The sequence below is a fragment of the Asparagus officinalis genome, chromosome 5 (assembly GCF_001876935.1).
Source record: "Asparagus officinalis chromosome 5, Aspof.V1, whole genome shotgun sequence".
NCBI lineage: Eukaryota > Viridiplantae > Streptophyta > Magnoliopsida > Asparagales > Asparagaceae > Asparagus > Asparagus officinalis.
In genome coordinates, this window is record NC_033798.1 from 72,692,947 (window position 1) to 72,712,217 (window position 19,271).

General features: G+C 32.4%; 1 protein-coding gene across 5 annotated transcripts; it reads left to right on the top strand.

Moving 5' to 3' along the window:
* LOC109843869 lies at positions 592-12,253 on the top strand. Of its 5 annotated transcripts, none has more exons than XM_020412830.1 (11): positions 592-792; positions 3,514-3,761; positions 4,698-4,822; positions 5,221-5,329; positions 5,427-5,466; positions 6,579-6,668; positions 6,798-6,882; positions 6,996-7,135; positions 9,192-9,294; positions 10,158-10,720; positions 11,749-12,253. In XM_020412830.1, the coding sequence occupies exons 2-11, from the start codon at positions 3,623-3,625 to the stop codon at positions 12,020-12,022; spliced, it is 1,668 nt and encodes a 555-aa protein (XP_020268419.1). In that variant the 5' UTR covers positions 592-792; positions 3,514-3,622; the 3' UTR covers positions 12,023-12,253. The 5 variants fall into 5 exon arrangements, with proteins under 5 accessions (XP_020268419.1, XP_020268418.1, XP_020268415.1 ...); XM_020412829.1 differs by having other exon boundaries at positions 595-792; positions 3,581-3,761; positions 6,798-6,897; XM_020412826.1 differs by having other exon boundaries at positions 596-792; positions 6,798-6,897.

Consider the following 19,271-nt stretch of genomic DNA (forward strand, 5'->3'; position numbering starts at 1 on the left):
GTCCACATAGAATGGACCACAGACTGGACAAGAGGAAAATAATTGTCAACCTAAAAGCATATACTAGGGAACAAATAAGACCAAAAGGTGTGCATATCATGTAATATAAAGCTACTTAAATAAAACAAAAAGTTCAAGTCAGAGTCCATTAATGCATTCAACATATTGAAAAAATTATCAAAATAATTCTAATCGTCTGAACAGTATACACGTACACATATTAAAGCCCATCAATATATTCAACACATTTAAAAAAAAAACTAATTTAAAATCCAAATAATTCCAATCGTCTGAACAATATACATATATACATACTAAGATGTGAATAAGGATAGTTTACTTGTATACGTAATTATATTCATAATATGTTTAAAATATTGAAAAAAATATCTGTATGTGTATATCAAAATATCAAATATCTGCATCTAGATATTACTTGCTTGTTGTTAACACCCAACAGCTGTTCCTAGTTTTGTTGCCTTTGTAAATCCCAACACAAATCCCAGCCATATTTACCTATTTTGGCCGCAAATGCTCACACTCTCCCCAATTTTTATTTAACTTCTCATAATATTCTATCGAATAAAAAGCAAAAAAATTATCTCCCAACGTTTTCTTTAGGGGTAAAAAAGCAAAATTAAATTTTGGATCTTCCACCCACCAACTACCCAAGATTACTCATATGCCACCCAACTCCAACAACTTCATTCAATCGAGGGAGAATCCATCTATCTATCTATACAGAAAAAGAGAGAGGAGAGCAGGAAAAGTTGGAATCTTTCTCTCCTTCAGGTGATCTTCCCCCGCCCCTTGCCCCCTCTTAAATTGTTTCAAGTATTTCCATGAAATTGGCATGTGGGTCTCTGTTGAGCCCTAGAGTTTTGTGTGAGTATTTAGGGGACATGAGTTGGTTTCATGATTGATTTTTATTGGTGAGTGAAATAGGGGTCGGTTCTGTATATCTTGGATCTGGGCTCAAGGTTTTAGGCTAATTATAGCTCTGATTGTCTTATTTTATTGAGAGCTATATAAATTTTTGATATGGGTTGGTTTGTGTTTTGGTGTTTTAGCTGATGAGTTCATTGGAGAATTATTGGGGGGTCTCATAGTAGGTATTCCTCTTAAAAAAGAGAACTTTTTGATGCAGTTTTACTTTTATGTTTAAAATATGAGTATAGTTTTTATGGAGCACAAAGAAAACTGATTAGTTTGTAAAGATGTATTTCTCAGTGCTATTGATGTGATTCGGTAGAATTTGATTTTGGGTGCAGTTATCTGTTGATTGTATGTTATGTTTAGAATTTGGTTTAGTTATTGTTGATGCCATGTGAAGGAAAAAAGAGAGGGTGTCTGTTTAGGATTTGAAATTCCCATATGCAGAGTTGTTTCATTTTGCTCGGGAGCTTGGATTTTCCGAATGATGTTGCCAGTTAAGTTTCGGATTAAAAAATTTCTCATCTTTCTATGTTCTCTTTTTTTTTCCTTTTTCCTTTTTCCCCCTCAAAATCACGAGAATAAACTCAACTGAGAATTGAATTTTTGTATTTTAGAGCATTTATGCAATTACTTTCAATCAATTATGTATGTTTCATGGGATAACTGGATTTGAGGGTAGTTCTAGTAACGGCTATACTGATCATATCTGGGATTATCAATAGCTTCTTCTGGAAATCAATTCTTTACAACATGAGAGGAAGAGGATTGATCATTAGCTAACCTTTTCCTAAAAAGAAAAAGGGAAAAAGGAAAGAAAGAAGACAGTTTAGTAGCTGTTAGTTGATATAACTTAAAACTGTCAGTTGCTTCATAACAAAGACACAACTACTCTAGATGTATAAAAGTGGGGGAACATTACATAAAATTTTCTTTGGCTTTGTAAAATGATTAAGTATACATAAACATTATTCATTGTGGTTTGATGTTTTCAAAACAAGAGACTGAAAAGTCTCTCAATTGAGATATGGGCTCTTAGTAGTCAGATATCTATGTTTTTCTGTTTACATTTCTTCCTGCATTTCTTATGTCTTTTGTTTTTAGATGTGGATACGTCCTGATGATGTGCAATATTCTTTCGTACCTTTCTTATGAGCATAAAGAATACCCAGAGATTTCTGCTCCATATATTCATATTTCCAAAAGGAAGAGCTCACCAGTTTTAATATGATTTTCAATGTTGCACCTTACCTTGTTTTCTTTTATTCACAATTTATATCGCTGAATCGTGAGCTGAAACCTACCTATAAAGAACTTAGTTATATATTACAATAAAGAGATACCTAATATGTACAGTTTTTTTCGGTTGTTTGTTTTATAAGCTTACAAGACATGATGTCTCAATGATTTTCTACCAATGGGTTTTACTTCCCCCCGGCGCCCCCCCCCCAGACAGCATCTTTGGACTGCTGATTTTGCAACTGTGCATGTGCTGTAACGTCAGGGGCAGATGTAAGTTATAGGTTATGGAGCTAGCGGCAACCCTAATAAAAGAAAACATTCTGCCCCCCCTCTCCAACAGCGCGCACGCACAAAACCCAGTTTTAAAATATTTGCATCCAACAATTACTATATAAGAATTATTTACATCCCAGTATCCTGTAGTATGGTGTAATTACGTAGGTGACCCTAAGGTTTATGTATTTACACTGATAGCCCTGATATTACTGACTGAGACTACACGAGTAACCCTAAATAACCTTAAGATTATACTTCCATCAGGGTTACCCTTGCGCCTTCTTTGGTACATGGGAATAGAGTCAAGTGAGAATGGAATGAAGGTAGAAATAAAATGTAACTAATGTGGGAATGGAATCCTCATTTCTATTCTCATGTTTGGGTGTATTAGAAAATTAAGTGGGAATATCTTTGAGAAGGGTACATTCAAAATTTATTTTATTATTTTCATTCTCACTTAAGTAGAAATATCAATTCCTTAATAACTCATTGGGAACAGCAATTCCAACTTTAAGTGGGAATTGATTGGAAGTGAGAATGCCATTTCTAGCATCTAAAAACATATCGTGTTTGGTAAGCATCAATTGGAAGTTGGAATTGCATTTGATTCCTACTCATTCCCACGTACCAAACGAGGCATAGTCTCACTCAGTAATTTCAAAGTTATCTGTGTAGATACACAGGCCATGTGGTCATCCTATGTAGTTACACCATACCACAGGGTAGTGAGATGTAAACAATCCCTTATATAATCATTAAACAAATAGCAGCCTAGTAATAACTTAGCGTATACCTTGTGTTTGTGTTATGAGTTTGATTTGATGTGTATTTGTTTAAATTGTATAACAAATATGTTAGATCGTAATTGCAATATTGGAATTTGTAGAGTACTTTAAATAGAAAGTATACATTTTTTAATTCATTAGTGGAAGTAAATCATTAGTGAAAATACTCACTTTTGTTTATCTATCACTTACACGCAAAATATGATGCATGAAGCTTAATAAGCATACTGAGTTGCATTCCCATCACGTGATGTAGTTTCATTCTGTTATATTTTAGTTTTGGGTAGACGGATAATTGTTGTCCGCTCCCCTGAGAAGGTTTTCCTGGATCCTCCACTGTGTAGCGTGTTTATAAGTTGTGCTTTGGTAGCCTTGGTGATGCAAGAATGGAGAAGAAACAAAAGATATTGGAATCACGAGAGAGATTAGACAAGACATTGGCTCTGCCTGATCTTGTAAATGAAGATTCAATTAAGTCTCTTGTCAAAAATCAGCTCCTACGTTCATGCTCCTCTCGGGAAGAGGGTTAGTTCTTTTCCAATCTTCACTGTAATTCTCTTTTTCGAAGATATGTCCATGTAGAAATCTGATTTGTATGATTGGTATATTTACTTTTTCTCTGTTATTTTCTTTATTTGATAAACATGACTTTTTGAAATGATTGCAACCTGTAACTAAGTCCAAATCCTCTTATTTTCTCGTGTAAGCATGATAAGAATTTACATATACCTTTGCTATGCTGGGAGATTCTTAAGGAATTTGTGAGACTAAATGTATATGGTCTTGTACTTTCCTCATAATTTGAAGGATTGCTTCTTGCTTGAAAATGAGTATTTTTTGCAAAGGGCTTAAAAATGGGCTGGAGTGAACTAAATTTTGCAGATTAAAGTTAACTACTATCATTGAATTTCCTTTTACCTTAGTAAATCAAAGCAAGTTATCTCACCTCCGGAAGGAGACTCCATTTGCTCTTTAACTTATAGTTTGCCTCAAGATAGAGGTGATATCCTGCAGTAAATAGCAGTAGGTGCCCCCACATCTAGACCTTTCCCGCCAGTGGGCGCTTGCTCCTTGGTTGTGCATAAGCTGCATAAGTAAACAAATATGTATTCTTTTACCTACCAAACAACTGCCAATGTCCTACTGTAAGGCTCTCTTGTGCTTAAGTCTGATATTTGGCACCAACTCTATTAGATTTTCATCAGTTCCATAGCCAATTCTAAAGATTTAGTTGATTGTGTTGTGGTGATTTCTTGATTTTGCATCGCTCTCTGTATTGATCCCAATCTGTAAGGAAAAAAGCCCTAAATATAAATGATCATAATGCGGGTTACATCATCCCTATCCATGTGAAACTTTCCTTTTAAGATGATAGACTTGGTTGCTCAAGGATCTAGTTTTCTTTGTTATCGCAGGATATTATCTCACTGGATGCTTCTAACTTCCTTTTCTTTTTCTTAGGAAACATGGGAAATGTTATAGAGAAACGTGCAATGGAAGTTGCTAATTTTCTTGAGATGCTGAGAAGTGCTTCGGAGGATCAGAAGGCAGTTAAAGTCCATGATGCATCACAGAAAGAGTGGAAGGTAATCCTTTTCTCTTTTCTTTTTTTTTTTCTTTTTTGGGTGGGTGGGGGGCAAGATCTCTTCCTGTAAGTTGTATAGGCCTTTTCATGGTTTGCATAGTCGATCTTGTCTTAGACTCTGTAAACAAAACTCTACTACGGAAGGAGCATGGGTAAAAGAAACACCATAGATACAACAAAAACTAAGCCTTTATCCCAAAGAAACACAATATGCCAACTAGAATTATAAATATTGCAGTGCTTAAGTAGAATTGTGCAGGCTTGGATTGTTGAATTTAGGGCACGGGTTCAATTCATGTCGCCGTCGTTGTAGTCAGATTCATGTTCTTTTATGAATGTGATACCTTTTCTCATTGCAATTCAGACCAGACTATTAATTTATCTTATGCACTTTTGTAGGTCAAACAAGATACTGACCAACTCCGTGTGATGTATCGTGAAGGCCCCCATGGAACTCCATTTCATACTTTACTTGCTGAAGGCTACGTAGATGGACCGATTGATGTCTGTGAGTTAGTAACTCAAAAGTCTTGGTATTGATATATGATTTCTAATTAACGATTTTAAGACAAGTAATTTTAACACGATTCTCTTCATTTTCTTAGGTTTGTGCGTCTCATGGGAGACAACTTTGTACAAGAAGTGGTGAGTGTATTAAACTTAAGATGCATTTGACTTCCATTGGTATTCTAATCTCAAATGTGCTTTCTTATGTATTATAGTATTATCACGTTCTCGATTTATTTTCATATAAATTTGGATTTTTCTCTTACATTAGTTGCATTAGGCTAGTCATCTTTGGTCAGCTTCTTTCAAAAATGTATCCTATTAAAAGGTTTATAACTTTTGGTATAAAGGGGATACCATGAGTAAAATGTTTCTTGATGAGGGCTCGGATCGATATACAAATATATTACAAGGATTGCACCATAATTTGCAAGGTACCATGTTCATGTATTTCCAGTCCATTTGTATTATATATGTATATATGCATGCTCACATGCTAGATACAATATATCAATTACAGAATGTGCTAGGCGGACTAGGCGTTTGAGGTAGTGCCTAGATGCTTAGGTGTTTGGCTATTTTTAAATTATTTAATTATAATAATTGACAAAAATATCCATTAAATTCATATAAATTTGTCAAAAAAAGATAGCAATTTTAGATCCACAATAAGCCATGCATAATTAAATACTAAATAGCCAAAATAATAACTAACAATGCTAGAAAGTGTTAGGAGGTGTAGGCGTTAGACCCAACGCCTAGAGTCTAGGAGGTTTTTTTAATTACAATAATTGATAGTGAATGTTAATTTTAGCAAAAGCTTAGGTGCCAGACTAGTGTCTAGGCGGATCTCTTTCTTTATTTAAGTGGTGATCGAGAAGGTTTTGCTGAACGTCGGAGAAGGTAGTGGAGATGTTCATATATGAATGTTAAAGGAGTTTGAAGGAGGATGGAGGGCGTGGAGTCTGTAACACAGAAAATCACGATCAAGACCTAAAGGGTGCAGTTCACGTAAGCAGACAATGCTCCATTACACACTTTCAAAACTTAGATAGGCAGCCTAGGCACTGCCCAGACGCTAGGTGCTAGTTACTAGTTAGGCAACCTAGGTACTGCTTAGGCTTAGGCGGAAGCTTTTTAAAACAATGCAATATATCATCTACAACACACTAAACTTGGTAGTATATTAATATCTAGACATAAGATAACTTATTCTTAGTCCATGTGTTAACCAGTTATCTCTTTCTCAGGTGGCCACAATACAACATTCCTACTTTTAAAATTACGAGCTCTGTCCGTCTGAAAAAAGTTTGTGTTGGGGAAGAAATCTCATTGATAAGGTACTCTTTTTTATCTTTCATTTTAACAAGACGTTGTAATTTAATAACTTCATTTTCTTTAATTTTATGATTTTGTTTTTCCTTTTACTTTGAGATGTTAACGTTAATTTTTAACTATTTGGAAGAAAGGGTGAAGGTTGCATGGCCAGTTTCAGATAGGGAAATTCTACTGCACTTCTTTGAAATTGAATACTTCAAAGAAGATCTCATCATTGTACTTCTTAACACGGTTTGCATAATCGTTTCTTGATCCTCTTAACTCATGAAAATCTAGTGTTTTACTTTTGCATGGTGTTGGTAATAATTTTTTTTTTTAATTTTGATTAGATTTCAGACACAGAGAATATTGATGTAAATACGCATGGATTCAACAGCGATGGAATTCCTGAAGCAAAAGAAACAGTACGGGTCGATTTGGTGGGAGGTTTTGTTTTACAAAAAGTTGGTTCCAACAGAAGCTACTTTCGGTGAGTTTTAACAGAAAGCTGTCCTACAATTATTCGAAAGTTATGTTTTCATACTAGTTTGAGATTTATACCGGCAATAATCCTTAACAAAGTTGTGAAGTTCCTACAACTTCCACAACATGCAGCTCATAGACAATTTCTGACTTCATCATGTTTTATTTTATTAATTTAGTTTGCCTACAGGTAATTGAAATTTGATCTCTCTAAACTTTAACATTTCGCCCAATTCCATCTCGAATTTGACTTCACCACTTCTCCATAAAAGTTGATGATGTTGAATTCACTGTCAAAAGAAGTGCAGTTTAAGCAATGTTACATTAAACGCTGGGCATTTCTAGGCGTCGGACTTGGCGCCCAACGCTTAGTCGCCTAGGCGGGCGTCTAAGCGGTTTCTGGGTGTTTTTTTTTTCTTTCTTCATTTAAGTGGTGGTTGATGAGGTTTTGCTGAAGGTCGGAGGAGGTAGTGAAGGTGTTCATATTTGAAGGTTAATGGAGTTTGGAGGACGTATAAGCTACGACACATAAAATCACAATCAAGGCCTACAAGGTGCAATCTACGTAAGCAGACAATGCTCACCTAAACCCTCGTAATACATAGGTGGGCAGCCTAAATACCGCCTAGGCGCTAAGCGCTAGTTAGGCGGTCTAGGTACCGCCTAGGCCTAGGCGTACGTCTAAGCGGACTAGACGGAGGTTTTTTAAAACAGTGAGTTTAACATGATATCATGTAGGCTCGAAACATATGATGACTCCTGACTTTTAAAAGTAAAGGGGTTATCACTATAAATCCTTAAATATTGCATTTAATCGACCCAATCCCACCCCCCCCCCCACACACACACACACAAAAAGGAAAAAAGAAAAAAAAGAAAACAACAACAACAAAAAAAGAAAAGATAAAGGAATGAAAGGAGAAAAAAGGCTCACCATTACTACTAAATCTGATCAGATAATAATTTTTCTACAAAATAAAGTCTATATGGATTTTCTAAGGGAAATACAATGGATACACACACACACACACACATATATATAATATATATATATATATATATGAAGAGAAGAGAGAGAGAGAGAGAGAGAGAGAGAGAGATGAGATTAATGAGTATCCTTGTCAAGGGAGGGGATTTCCCTCCTTGACAATGATGTGACACAATCCCCATGGCGGGTTCTCTCTCCTCCTATAGACTTAAGTGGATAGGAGCCCTTTGTCAACAACTTTTTTATCCATTGATTTTACATTGAGATTTGTCAGCATATGATATAAATGAAGGCACAAATATCAAAGATAGCATTTGAGTGTAACACAAATCTCAAAGCATAATGAAGGATAAAAAGTTTAGTTGACAAGTGCTCCCTATCCACTTAAGTTTATAGAGCTTTACTCTCTCTCTGTATATATATATATTATAATATATATATATATATATATATATATATAGTATATAGGCCATTGAGAAGAGCTGCTCAGGCCAATCCTCCAGTGGCCTCTCTCCTCCTCTCTACTCTATATATATATATATTATATATATTATATATATATATATATATATATATATTATATATATATATAAAATAAGCTCATCATTTTAAAGCAAATCCCACCTTCTGGCGAGGAGAAGGTGATATTGTCAACAATTACATCGAATAAAGAAAATTAAGAACTCTTATAAAACATAGTTATCCAAGTCAATAGATTTCAGCAACCCAAGTGAACGAAATGAATCAGAAAAATCATGAAATTCCTTTTTTTTAAACCAATTCCACAATATGAATCCTCCTATTAATGTTCAACTTGAAATACTTTGTATATCCCTTTCGTGACAATATAGTAGTTTTTTTTCAGTTATTGAAATTTTTTGATTGATAATGTAATCATGTGTTTTTAATATTTTATTTAGTTTTGTTAATATTTTAATAATTCTGTATTTTGTGCCTGTACATCTAATTGCGGTTTATACACCAACTTTAGCCTGTACTTCTAATTACAGTTTGTACACAACTTTATTTCTCTTGATCCTTCTACTTTAAGTAGTATTATTTTCCAACTTTTTAGGGTTATAGCCAACATGGATATCAAGCTGGATTTTGTGCCTCCGACACTAATCAATTTCATATCGAGGCAGCTCATTGGCAGTGGACACAAACTATATTCAAAGGTTTATTTTTGACTTATTACACCATGTTAACAGTGAAATGATGATTTTTTTGTTTGCATCTATTATCTTGTGATAGTACATTCTATTCCTAAGAGGGGAAGTTATGTTAATCTTCCTATAACAATTGAAAACAGAGGTTGAGTCTAACCTGTGATAGGTAGGAGTATATCAGAAGTCACATATTGTTTTTGTACCCTTGAACCATTTCTCGGGCTGAAAATGAATGAAACCAAATTCAGATTTCCTTCTAGGAATTTTCTTCGAATATGAAATCGAAAACAAATATTCTTTGAATATTTATTGAATACTAAAACTAAATCTATTTGTTAGTTTAATATAGTTTATGAAAATTAAGCTATTTTAACTAAGAAGATATTTAAATTTGGTTGACAGATAGTTTTCATTAGATAATGAATTTATTTTTCAAAGTAGAATTAAATTTGTAAGTGAAATTTATTCCTTTATAACTATGATGTGTAATCTGTAATATAAATATTTCGTAAAAAAATCGGTTTTGGACTCTTTAATTCTCCAAAATTAGCATATAATCTAAACTAAAAAAAGGTGAGGATCAGAACATAATATCATGGGAGTAATTTAAACAAATTATAAGGAATCAAAAGAATGTGAATTGAATATACAAATGCTCATATTTGATTTGTTTAATATTTGTTTATTAAAATTATTTAATTTTTCTTAATGATCTCCCGAATCGAATTTGAACTAATAATGATCAACACCTCTTTTTCCAAGTGTTGGAATCCAAATCATTTCCTTCAAACTCAATTATTATTTTCTTAACACCTTTCATGAATAACTTAGCCGTTTGTAAATAACAATTAGAAATGGATGGCATATGGCAGGCAGTGCGTTCTGTGGCCACAACTGACGAGGATTACCGTCCAGCTCTGCAAGGACCAATGTATGCTCGGATTCGTGAAGCCCTGGATGCCATCAACAAAATCAAGACAGACTCGGTAATTTCAGATGAGGAGAAACACGAGGCCCTTGCTCCTGAAGTAAAGGGACACTCTGATGCATCATCTACAGAAGTTGAAGCAGTCAGTGAGATTGTGGAAGAGGAAACTGAGCAGAATGAGGTAATCTCTAATGAGGCACATGTGAGCAAAGAAGATTCCTCAACTGATACGATACTATCGGCTGATGAAATTGTGAGCAAAGGAAATATTTTTGTTAGCCCAGAGGTTGAACATGCTCTAAGAACAGTTGACATGGCAATTGCTGTTCTACGGGGACGAGGGTTCTCTGGAAGCAATCAAAGTGATTGCTTCTCTATTAATCAGAAGATTCCACCTTCTGATGTTGTAAATTCTTCTCCTAATATCAAAGAAGACACAACTGAAAATAGTATCAACAATCGAAGTTCGCCAGGGGCACAAGTCACTGCAGATGCTGGAGATTTCAGGTCAGTGCAAGTATACAAATATTGATTTTCGATGAATAAAATCTGTCTCCACTTAAAAGTTATTAACATATTAATATACTTGGAACTTATTAGAATTTTAGAAATTCTATGTCAAGGTTGAAGTAGTAGTTTTTTAAGGCTTAATTGCGGATCTACTGTAGTATTGTTGTTTTGAACTCACAACCTCTATAGTATCGGCATATTGCTATTTCTTTGATAAACATACTTCCTCAGGGTTATTTAAAAAGAAAGAAAGAAATTTTACTCGGGGTCCATCTGCAACAACAAAATTAGAGGGATAATAATTTCAAAACAATGATATCAGGGGGTCTATCCCCAATAACCTTTTCTTAATTGCTTTGTTATTTGTCGATTAAAAAAAGGTTTACTAGTGTCGACCTAGATTACCTTCTTCGATGATTGTGTTAGCTGTACTAATGCAATTTTGTACAATTTTAGAGTGTTTGCTTGTAGATAGAATTATAAGTCAGTGAATTCATCAAGGTGATATTTGGATGAGGTACATATGCTGATGTATATACAATTATACATACACATCCTCATACATAGCGTAATTGGGGTTTGTGTATCACTCCAAGTTGTGATGCTGACGTGTCGCATATCCAGGCTCTCACTATAATCCGGATGTATAGATTATATGGGCTATAGGAGGTTAGATGTGTGACATGCACCAGTCCTCCTTATGTATGTCTTATGTCTCTATGTGTGTGTATATATTGCTTTTTTCCTTTTGAGGTGATCTACATGTTGAGCAGGGATCAGGGATTTTGTCCGGATAGATCCCATATGACTTATTAGTTCATGAAAGTATTTTTGACTATCCTTCTTGGTGGTGTTCTCCCCTCTGTTCTAATGGCGTCTTAAGTAGTAAATACAAGTAAAATTAGCAACCCAGAGGTGCCCCGTGACACCACTGAACACTATGTAAAACACCGCTGATTGATAGTAAAAGACTGATATATTGTTTAATATCTTGTATTTCTTGTTCACATTCTGGTGCATTGCAGAAGGAATTCTGCTCCGAGAGCAGCTAACCATGACGATCAAAGCCATCTGACATTATCGAAAGAGAGGATTCTAGCTTTGGATGAGAAGTCGACGGCAGAGATTACAACTTTGACCCAGCCTCCAGTTTCAGAAAGCATGAGGAAGGTGTGCGTTGAAGAGAACCTAAGATCAAATGGCTTCCATCAAATGGACAATAATCGTGATGTGAAATCGAGAAACAAGAAAAAAAAACAAGGGGTTTGTTGCGTTAATCTGAGCCTCTTTCGAAGCTGAAGGAACAATAGGGAACATTTCGTTGCATTAATTTTGTAAGTATAAGGGTTCTCACAGAATAGAGCTTCCGATAGGGAAAGGTCGAAGTGATCTATTTGTTTTAGCTGAATAAAAGAAGTTTGAGTGTAATTTTATTGTTTACCATATCACAGTGTACAGTTTTTCAACATATAAAGCGTATATATTAACTACATGCTATACTCAGTAATTTTGACGTGCTCGGTTTTTTTTTTTTTTTGATGTACCATCCATATGAAGCGTGCAGTATATTTCTTATGGTGGAATAAAAATATTTATTAAGGTGAACAGAAAATATCAATAAATTAGGATATCCATAATAGGAGGGAATATAATTTTTATATCTGAGGTTTTTATGTTTATGAAACTAGTATTTGTTCTGGAACTTGCTTTGGAGAAAACCTAAATGCATCTTGTAGAGTAATCTGATTTCTCAATGGATTATGGTACTTTTATCATGCAAGTTGTATAGAACATGCATCGGTTCGCAGGCGTATGTTTATCCTTCGAGTCCTCGACCAAGCCAATGTGAGTGACCATAAGATCATGCATGTTTACAGAAATAGGTGCTTCTTCATTTAGGTTCAATACGTGCCGAATTCCTAAGGTGCCTGCGTAAAAGTTTGTATGAACTCTTCAATTTTTCTCAGTCGCCTTCTTAATAATCTATAAATGTGCTGACTGGGAGAAAAAGATGAGAAATGTTTGGGGGGGGGTTTCTAATATCAGTCACCCAATTCTCCTTCAAACCAAAGCGGCATTCAATCCTGCAAGCCCACACAAGCACCTGAAACATCCCTGGACTCGTCAAGAATTGAGCTACATACTGCTTGATCACATTGAAATCAACCTTGATCGATGGTTTCAGATTCAAGCGTCTGCCGCTCCAAGTATCGGTCTTCGTGAATTTTCCGCGAAATGATAAGAAATGCAACTAAGATGGAAACCATCGTGATGTATCCGACGTAGCCTGAAAATTGCCCTCCAAAGTGATTTTCAGTGTTGCGAGATGCATAACTACTGTGATACAACTTTCTCGGACCTTTTTTAAATTACCTTGTAGTTTTACCCACTTAACACTTACATATCCTGAGTTGTTGTTCGTAGTAATTATACACCCTATGCTGTTTAAAATCAGTATGTTAGTACCATACGTAATGCAATTGTGAGAATTTTCATCTTAAAGGTCTCATATAACATATATATGCTAATTTTATAACTTTCTAACTATTAAGTTTGTTGAATTTACCGTTAAATCTATCTAAACTCTGCTTTAAAAATAAAATCGGGATGCATTTAAGTTAGAAGTTGGGTATAATTAACAGTAAGTTTAATAAATATTAATGGTTGTAAAACTAACATGCTAACGTTGTATAGAAACTTTCGAGTGAAACTTTTCATGCTTGCATAATAGAGAGTACTAATGTGCCAATTTCAACAACTTAAGGTATATAATTGCTACAAAAAATAATTGAGGGTATGCAGGTACTAAATGAGTCAAACTATAAAAGGAAGCGTCAAGATACCATGTTGTTTTTCATGTTTCCATGGTGTTTTCGCCAAAAATAAAACACCATACATTTGAAAACCTTGGTGATTTTTGATCTAAAATATCCTCAAATAAAAAACATAACACTTATTTCAAAACACCTTTTAGGTGTTTTGAGTTTGGTGTTTCGGTTTCGAGTTTGAGATGATGTTAAAATAATATCTAACATAATATATTAAATATAATTAATATAATTTATAATTAAACTATTTCTTATATTATATTGTATTACAGTATATTTAGTCTAATAGATTAGTACTATTTAGTAAATAAAACAAAATATGTTAACAATTAAAATATCTTGTATAGTAATAATATAATAACATATTAAATACTGATAATGTATTATATAATAATATAGTTATAATAAAACAATAACATATAAATATATTAAAATAAAATCATGTAATGAAATTAATAATAAATAATGATATAATAATGATATAATAATAAACTATACATATATATTATGTCATATAATAATCATAAACTTTTAAGGTTTTAATAAATAATATATAATATATTAATAATTATAAAATGTTATCTAATAGTACTATATTTGATAATAAAATAATAGTAGAGTAATAACATAATAATAATATATTATATAAAATGTATTATTAAATAAGTGTAATATAATAAATATAAAATATTAATATATTATATAATATATTAAATAGGAAAAATAGTTAGCAATAATAAAATAATATATTGGTAACAAATGTTAATCTAACAGTAATATGTTCATAATATAATAATACTTATTTATATCATAAATTATTAATATACTATTAAGTATTATTAGTAAACTTCTAATATATTAAAAACTATATATGCTCTACGCTGCTAAAGTATTAATAATGCAATAATTTATTGATTAATAAAAAAGTAATAATATAATATAGTATCATTAGTTTATATTTTATTATATTAATAAAGGGTCATAATCTAATTAATAAATAAATAAATATTATTTTATAATTTTATAATATAAATAAATAAATATATATAATATATATATATATATATATATATATATATATAATATATATATATATATATATATATATATTATATAGTATATTATATATATATATAATTAAATTAAAATTAATGATAAATTTATTATCAACATTGAGTGTTATATTATATTTAATCTAATATATTAGCACTACTTAGTAAATGAAATAAGAAATATTAATAATTAAAATATCTTGTATAGTAAAAATATAATAACATATTAAATATTGTTATTTAATATGTTGATAATATATCATATAGTAATATAGTTAAAATAATATAATCATAAATAATAATTGTTATAACCATTTTAGTGCTAAAAGTAATCTCCAATCGATAGCAGACAAGTGTCCCACATTATGCATAATCGAGCCGGCTCTTCACTTCAAGATAACCAAAAGACCTAGCTCGGACGACTCGACACACCAACATATCACAATGGTGACTCACAAGGTGTTACATATCAACCCCTGGCTAGGCTGATTTCTTGACCAACCTACTCAACTGACCATTCGCCTGACATCTCGCGAGGGCGACTCAAAAGGTGGTACTTCTTGACCTTCTATTGGACGAGTAGAAAGGCGACGGCTATCTCGAGGCTCGAGTCTCCTTCCTGCCCACTAACAGCCAATCACCTCACAATAAATGTCATTAAATGCATGATCGACGCCATCATTTCTCTATCCTCAATAGTCTTTACGACACATCGAACGACGTCAACATCGCACGCCCCCAGTCACTTCACATTAAACGCGGAAGTGACCCCCCACCACTCATCAGCCAACACCCTGTAAAGTAGATGCTGACTTGACCGCCAACCCATACTCGGTCGAAGTTACCATCCTACCCTTCTACTACTACTATAAATATAGTTACTATTTTCAACATAAAGGTAAGATCTTTATCTTTACCCACGGTGCTTAAGAACTACTATAGTTTAGTTACTTCTCCACTCAAGTAAATTACTGACTTTGATCGTCGGAGGAACAACTGGAGAGCCCATTCTGCCTTCTTACGATTTTCTGATTGTGTAAGGGAAGAATAGCCACCTCAGAACCCGACATTCGGAGGTAGAAGGACATCTGTCAACCAAGATCACTTCTCTCATTGACTGTTTGATATTAGCCATCAACAATAAAAAGTATAAATATATGCAATAATTTATTAATAGTATAATAACTAATATAATAATAAATTATACAGTAAAATAAATTATATTATAAATTCTTAATACTATTAGAATTTTAATAAATGATAAATATTATATTAATAATTATAAAATATTGTATAATAGTAATACATTTAATAAAAAATAATTGAATAATAATATAATAACATATTATATAAAAGATATTATTTAAAAATGTTAAATAATATATAAAAATATTAATATATTATATAATAAATAATATAGTATATTACACTAGAAAATTAGGTTTCCTATAATAAAATAGTATATTGGTAACAAATGTTAATGTAACAATAATATATTCATAATTTAATAATGTTTTATTTATATCATAAAGTATTAAAATATTATTAATAAATTCTAATATATTATAAACTATATTATTTCATACAATGTTAAATTATTAATTATATGGTTAATTTATAAATAATATACTAATAATAATATAATATTATTGATAATAGTATGATATTGTATTAATAATAAAATAATATGTTTTTAATAATGTTGAATAGTATATAACAATAACAAATTGGTATACCAAAATAATGAAATATATTATTATTTGAAAATAATATGTAATAATTATAATTACAACATTATATAATATATTAAATGATATAATATAATATTATAATACATTTTGTTGTAATGTATGGTGTTATAACATTTTAATTATCATATCTTCTATTATAGTTAATATTTAATATATCAAGAACATATTTAATACTAATGTTATAAATGGTCAAACTAGTGTTTTAAAAAAAACACTTACTGTGGTGTTTTGTAATCACTATGGATGGAAAACACAACACTATAGTGCTTTAAAAAAATACAACGAGGAAAATACCATGATATCCAAATGAAGCCTAAGATATTTAAGTGCTATTTAGCCTTTTTTTAATAGTAAAGTGTAATTCAAAGCAAATATCAAACATTTTTAGACTTAGGTCAAGTGATAAGTAAATGAGTTAAGTCGCCATACATCTTGTTGAGAAAATGGGTATGCTTGGTACCAAGCACAAATTTTGTGCTTGGTAGTGATGTGTCATATCCTCATCCACTCATTAACCATGTGAATTTGTTCCCATATTTGAATGAGTGGAGGAGGATTTGACACCTCACTACCAAGCACAACTTTTTGTGCTTGGTACCAAGCATACCCATATTTCTCTTATATATATATATATATAATTTATTTATTTAGAAAATGAATGAGGTCTTATATAGATCCCTCACTCTTAGCCTCTCTATTATTCAAAAACAGTTGTTACACATAATAACTATAGTCCCAATTCTAAAGTTGTAATTGTGAAAGTTTAAATGACTCTGAACTCTCTACTCTCTACCAACGAACCCCGGGACAATAGCATATAAACCATAGAAACAGAACAGAAAATATCAACAATATTAATTAAATTTATTAGGATTAAGATTACACGAAGCTCTGTGATGCGGCATAAACATGTACCAAAAAGGTTGCAAGTGCACAACCGTGTCAAGTTATAGTATTTAAGATATCGATCCCACGAGGAAGGTGTTTTGTAGGAGAAAATATAAAATTGGTTCTTATGTTGTGTGCGTGACAAATAGGAGTGATAAGTGAATGTGATTGTGAAGAGATTGAGAGAGTGAAAATGGTGTGTAAATAGATGCAAAGTGTAAGTGAGAGTGGATTTGAAAAAGAATGAGTATGATCAATAAGGTGAGAAGGAAACATGAATAAAATCAAGAAACAAAAAATAAAAAAAATCAAGAATGAAGAACAAAATTCAAGAATAAAAGAAAATGCAAGAAATTAAAGATGGTGGATTCAATTATAGATATGGGTAATCTAAAATTGAACTCACTTCTTAGAAAAGAGTGATTCCCTAGAGGGTTCTAGCCTAAAGGCGAATCAAACAAAAAGAAAAATAAACAAAAAGAAAAACAAACCCAAGAGGGTTCTAGCCTCAAGGTGAATAGTATAAGAAATTAAAATCTAATTACAAAATAAATTGTAAAATCTAAACTACAAAATAAAATTGCAAGAATTAAATGCAAGAAAATAAATCTATTCTATAAGCATGAAATAAATCTAAGGCAAGAGGGTTCTAGCCTCTTGGCTATTTAACAAGAAAATAAAATCTAAACTACAAGCATAGAAATAAATCTACACTAATAAGCAATAAAAGAGAAAAAGAAAAGAAATGCAAACCTTCAAATAATTCTCCATCTTCATCTTCATCTTCATCATCCAACAAAGAGAAGAAGAGAAAAATTTAAAGTGGTGAAAAAATTATTATTATTAATTGCAACAAAAGTTACAATTTTGGAAGGCCTTCTCAATTAAGAGTAGCCCTCCTCTCCAAAAGGAGTTACAAAAATTTTCACACCTCTAACCCCTCACTCTCTACCCCTATTTATAGTAATCTTCAATGAATATGAGCCATTGGATTTGTCTTGAGCCCCAAGCAACAAAAAGAAATGCAAACCTCTAAATAATTCTTCATCTCCATCTTCATCATCCAACAAAGAGAAGAAATATTTAAAGTGGTGAAAAAATTATTTTTATTAATTGCAACTAAAGTTATAATTTTTTGAAGGCCTTCTCAATTAAGAGTAGTCCTCCTCTCCAAAAGGAGTTACAAAAATTTTTACACCTCTAACCCCTCACTCTCTACCCCTATTTATAGTAAACATCAGTGAATGAGAGCCATTGGATCAAACTTGAGCCCCAAGACAAGCACAATCAGCCATTGACGCGCGCTACAGTAATCTGGCATCGATGCAGGTATCGATGCCAGCATCGATGCCCACATCGATGCCGACATCGATACTCATTATTTCCAAATTCTGATTTCACGGATAGCTTCGTCTCGTCGAGATAGGCGATTTTCATATATTATATGTTAAATTCCGCCTTCCGGATTAGGAGATATCGTCGTTTCTTTGTGGCCAACCATTTTGAATATGATTTCTTTTCATATTGGATTTTTGGTTTTCTCCGGCTTCTACAGGCTACACGGCTTGATTCTGGACTTTTGGATAATTTGGAAATTGATTTTCCAATGGGCTTCTTTGATTCATTTCTTCATTTAATCGATGGGTTTTTGTTGAGAGATGAGAGTTTGAGATTTATTCTTCATTAACCTGCAATTAAAAGTAAAAACAATTATTAGTGGTATATTTATTCATATAAAATAGATAATGAGGGTATAAAACTGTAATAAAATATGATTATCAAAAATATGATTATCAAATACCCCCACACCTAAACTTTTGCTAGTCCTCTAGCAAAGAAAGAAAAATGAAAGAAAACCTAACTCACTTTCGCAGGAATCACGGTTGTATTTAGCGCATACAACAAGCCTTTAAACCCCTAGGTTACCCTAGTGGACGAGTTGTAGTCTCGTGAGGGTTTGCAGTGAATATACCCACAAAATTCGGTTGACTTGCCAAATTTAAGAAGTCAGTAAATAACTAAATTCACT